Source organism: Vidua chalybeata, chromosome 7 (genome assembly GCF_026979565.1).
Source record: "Vidua chalybeata isolate OUT-0048 chromosome 7, bVidCha1 merged haplotype, whole genome shotgun sequence".
In the NCBI taxonomy this organism is placed as follows: domain Eukaryota; kingdom Metazoa; phylum Chordata; class Aves; order Passeriformes; family Viduidae; genus Vidua; species Vidua chalybeata.
This window is the reverse complement of record NC_071536.1, coordinates 23,523,507-23,528,400: the sequence shown is the minus strand read 5'-3', so window position 1 is coordinate 23,528,400 and position 4,894 is coordinate 23,523,507. Positions and strand designations below refer to the sequence as shown.

Genomic DNA, 4,894 nt, shown 5'->3' with positions numbered 1-4,894 from the left:
CTGTTCTTTGCAGATGCCACTGCAGGGATGGCAGCTGGCCACAGTGCAGGATATGTGGAAATGAAACTTTGCTCTACTTCCCTGCCATGGCCCAGAGGGCATAGCCTCTCCCCTGCCCCCAAAGGGGCAAGTCAGCCCCAAGCATCAGGAGGCCAGTCTAGAAGCCTGAAACATGGCTCTGAGTCTGCGCTTTCTTTGCAAACACCTCCAGCATCAGCAGTGCAGGAGGAAGTGGGGAGGGGAGAGGGTGGGCTGGTTTAGCTCCTCCCAGCTGAAAATTCATTACCGTCTGTTAGCCTGGATCCATCCTGCAGCAGCTACATCCTGGCAACGACATGTGTTCATTTCACACATAAAATGCTGTATCAAAATGTATCCTTGAGACATTCCCCCTGAAACCTTTTCCAGCTGCCTCTCCCAGCACTTCACTTGTGGGAGCAGTCCCTGCAATTGGGATGTTTTGTTCTTAATGGATGCCTGGCACCCATCATAGAATGCAGCTCATGAGAAATATAAGGGGGATCTTCCTGCACGGAGCAGAGAGGCAGCAACATCGATGGCATGCTCAGATCCATAGAGGGAGAAGCAGCAGCTGTGCTCATGCACGTGGCTTGTTCATTGCACACCATTTGCAAAGATGTAGAAATGCAGCATCTCTTCCCTCTCCTCCTTCCCTATGGGTTTGGGAGCATTGGGCAGCAGAGCTGGCTGGTCTTGCCTTGGGAACATGGAGGTGGTCTCGTCCCATTTCTCCAAGGTCGTTGACTGCTGCCTGATGCTGGTGACTGTCAGCCTAGTGGTAAATCTCCCTTCCACAGCTGAGCGGAAAGAGGCAGGGTGGGTGAAGGACCCCATGCTTGCACAGTAGGTCATGGGAGTGCTCCCCCGTGGCACCTTCTGACTCCCTGTGGAGCCATGCCCAGGGCTGGGCTGGTTCTCAGGAAACGTGAGCCTTGGCCACCAAGCCTAAACCTTTCATGTTGGCTGCCGAGTCACAGACAGCCTTGCACCCACCCCAAGCCTTCTCCAGCTTCCCTCTGAGCACCTGTTCTTCTTGATTCTCACGCCTCATCAGCCTTTCCTCTAGCATTTTCAAAGGCATATTCAAAGGATTCTTCCCCACCGTGTACCCCTAGCACCTCTGGGCCAGGAGGCTCTGCTGGTCTGGGAAGGCTCATCCCTACCCTTGTAGGTAAGAGAGCAGGACTTGGCATGAACAGCCGAGTTCAGAAGCCCTCCCTCGACCCTTCCCATGTCCCCTGTCCTCTGGGCTCACCCCCACGTCCCCCAGACAAAGGGCTGGGGGTCTGTGACAGCATCGCAGGTCCCAGCCCGTCCGCCCTGGCGGGCGCACCGAACGAGCCCCCCATCGGTGAAGGTCACGCCGGGGCGGCGGCCGCCGGGCAAAGCCGCGCCGCGCTCTCCCCCCTCGCCACCCACCGGCGAGGGGCGGGCGCACCGGGGGCCCGTGCGGCGGCGATTGGCTGTCGGCGGGGAGGCGGGGAGCGGCGGGGCCGCGGCTGGCTGCAGCGGCGGGCGCGGAGCCCAGAGCGGGCGCGGCGGAGCATCTTCGGGCACCGCGGCCCCGGTGCGGGCCGCCTCCCCCGCAGCTCCCGGCCTCATATGGGCGGTGCCGGCGCCCCGGCCCCCGCACGCCCGTCCCGCTCGGCGTTAGCATGGGCACGGTGCTCTCCCTCTCCCCCGCCGCCTCTTCGGGCAAGGGCGGCGGCGGCGGGGGGCTGCTGGCCGAGAAGGCGCCGGGAAGGGTGCCGGGCAAGGGCGAGAGCCGGCTGAAGCGCCCCGGCGTGCTCATCTCGGCGCTAACCTGGAAGCGGCTGGTGGCCGCCTCGGCCAAGAAGAAGAAAAGCACCAAGAAGGTGACGCCGAAGCCCGGCGGCGGGGCCCCGGGGGGGGCTCCGGGCCAGCCCGACCCGCTGGTGGTGCAGCGCAATCGCGAGAATTTGCGCAAGTCGGTGGTGGGGCCGGCCGACGGTGCCAAGCAGGGCCCGCTGGCCGTGCCGGTGCCCACAGTGCCCTCGGCGCCGCAGGAGCTGCACCCGGGCTCCGGCGGGGGAAAGCCGCCACCGCCGCCGGCCGGCAGCCGCCCCCCGGGATCTCCGCGCCGCGTGGTGGTGCAGGCGTCCACCGGCGAGCTGCTGCGCTGCTTGGGGGACTTCGTCTGCCGCCGCTGCTACCGCCTGAAGGAGCTGAGCCCCGGCGAACTCATCTCGTGGTTTCGCAGCGTGGACCGCTCGCTGCTGCTGCAGGGCTGGCAGGACCAGGGCTTCATCACCCCGGCCAACCTGGTGTTCGTCTACCTGCTGTGCCGGGAAGCGCTGCGGGGCGAAGACATCGGGAGCCAGGCGGAGCTGCAGGCCGCCTTCCTCACCTGCCTCTATCTCGCCTACTCCTACATGGGCAACGAGATCTCCTACCCGCTCAAGCCCTTCCTGGTGGAGGGAGACAAGGGTCGCTTCTGGGAGCGCTGCCTGGGCATCATCCAGCGCCTCAGCGCCAAGATGCTGCGAATCAACGCGGACCCGCACTACTTCACGCAACTCTTCCAGGACCTCAAGAGCGAGGGCGAGGGCGGAGACGGGTCCAAGCACTGGACGATCAGCCTGGACCGTTAGGGAGGTACCAGGCCCCCGGCGGGGGCGGAAGGGGCCGCGCACCGAGGGGCGGGGGAGGCGAAGGACTGTCGGATTCCCCCCCCTGCCCCCGCATCCTCCTCGCCTTCCCCCTTCCCCAGCCGTCAGTTCCACGGAGACGCTGCTTGGACCCTCCCTGCTCCGGATCCGGCTGCCCTCCTCCCCCGCCTCCGACCCCAGCTGGGGGCTGCGCTCCGGAACACCGAGGCGGCGGCGAAGACCGGGGAGGGGGAGTGGTGCCCCTCCCACCTTCGCGAAGGGGGGGAGGGGGAGGCTGCGGAGGAGCGGAGGCTCCTGGATGCGTTTTCTCTAGAAAAAAGGGGTGAAAAAATGGATGTGGGGGCCGGAGGGCTCTGGGGGGGATTTTGGGGTGTGGCGGGTGCCCCAGGTAGAGGGTGCATGTGAACGAGTCCCTCGGCGCGGGCAGGGCCGCCCCGCGCCTCCGCAGCGCTCCCGGTGCTGTCCGTGGTGCTGGAGCTGCCGCGCCTGAGCAGACAAAGGCGGGGATTGCGGGCAAGGCTGACGGGGTTTCTGTGGGCGATGCCTTCCCCCCCACCCCCCTCCCACGTGTGGTATATGGGCCCCCTCCCCCAGCATGGGCGACTCTGCCCCTCACCCCGCGGGAGCCGCCCGCATACCCCTTTGTTCGAGCCGCTGGGGGGGCGCCCACGCCCCTCCCCTCGGCTAAATCCTCCCCGTGTGCCCCCCGAAACAGGGAGTGATGCTTCCCTCTCCTTGGCTTGCTGCGGGAAGAGGGGTCTGTGCCAGAGGAGGCCTGGGGTGTCCAAGCGGAGGGGGCCTGCTGTGGGAGGGGGGTCTCCTCTCCTCTTGCTTTGCTTCACTGGAGAATAAAGAGGTGGCCTGGATGGGCCTGGCAGTGGCTCCTGGACTTGCTGGGCTGTGGGGTGCAAGGGCAATTGGGGTAACACCCCAAGCTCTTGGTCATGACCCACTCCTCCCCAAGAGGGATGGGGGGCCCTGCTTCCCAAAGGGGGTTTTACTCCCTGTGTGAGTTGGGGGTCAAATATTCACACCTCTTTGTGCCCAAGGCCAGTCCTAGTCCACCTGAGTGTCTCCTGGACCCTTGTGAGCTCTCCTGGCCTCCTCCATTCCAGATGGAAATTCCTGATGCCCATCTGCCACACCAAATTTAAACAGGATGCCACAATTTATGTCACCTCCATGTTTTTAAAATTGAGTTTTCTTTTTCCTGAAGCTATGCCCTTCCTCACCTCACTCCTCCCTACCTCTGCTCTGCAGGGCTGGGATCCCTTTTTCTGGTGGCAGCAGCAGACTGTGGGAGCTGTGCTGCTATCCCTGCTACCAGCCCTGTGCTTCTGCAGACCTCCAGGGAGAGGGGTGGAGCATGAGAAAGCTTTGCCTTTTTAAAAACTGGTTGCTACGCTTCAGGGTGCTGAATTTTCCAGGACTTCTTTAGCAGAAGCTGCCGCACATGCTCTCTGGCTGGGGTCTACATCCAGTGCTTCACAGCCCCTCTGAGCCAGGCATTTGGGCTCCCCTCTGCTGGGAAGAGCTATGCTGGCTCTGCAGGTCATGGAGGGTAAGCTGGATTCTCTCTACCTTTCTGTGCATCAGCAGAGCTGCTAATTAGGCCCAATCTGGCTCATTCAGGCAAAGCTGTGCTGCCAGGAAGACAGCACAGATGTCCCTGTGACGGGGGCTGACCTGGCAGGGCACTGTGCAAGGCTTTTCCGCGGCTGTGTAAACGCAACATGACCGATGCTGCTCCTGTCCTCCCTCTCCTAATGGATGCTCTTGTCTGTGCCTTTAGATTGACATTCATGTGACCTTGTGGTGAGCTGTCTGGGCCACAAGGCGTTCCCAACCCGCCCCAGCTTTGGCCATATCCACATCTTGTCATGGGAAAGGTAACTTCGGCTTAAACTGGTGGAATTGGAGCCTTATAGCTCCTATGGGGCTGCTGGGAGAATCCTCACTCTCCCATACCAGTGTTTTGCAGCAAGGGAACTGAGGCATAGTGAGATGAATACAGCAAGGTGGTCTGCATCACAGGGTGACACCTGAGCCATTGGTACCAGCTATTTCCAGCCTGAGCTGTGGTGTTTGTCCAGTGATTTCTATTCCCAGCTGTAGGGCTTTATGGAGTCTCCTCCCAGAATTGAACAATCTCCAAGCACTGGAGGATTTTCCCACCCTATAGATCTCCTTAGAGACACTCACAGGGTTATTCCAACTTCAAGCCCCAGCCTTTTAAGTTGCTT

At 62.2% G+C, this 4,894-nt stretch overlaps 1 protein-coding gene across 1 annotated transcript; it reads left to right on the top strand.

The window, feature by feature from the left end:
* The first annotated feature begins 1,520 nt into the window (after nt 1-1,520).
* Nucleotides 1,521-3,517, top strand: CDK5R2 (cyclin dependent kinase 5 regulatory subunit 2). Its single transcript, XM_053947804.1, has one exon. The coding sequence runs from the start codon at nt 1,677-1,679 to the stop codon at nt 2,631-2,633; it is 957 nt and encodes a 318-aa protein (XP_053803779.1). The 5' UTR covers nt 1,521-1,676; the 3' UTR covers nt 2,634-3,517.
* Nucleotides 3,518-4,894: the final 1,377 nt, after the last annotated feature.

Excerpts from the sequence above, each read along its gene's own strand:
- CDK5R2 (XM_053947804.1), top strand. The coding sequence starts at position 1,677 with ATGGGCACGGTGCTCTCCCTCTCCCCCGCCGCCTCTTCGGGCAAGGGC.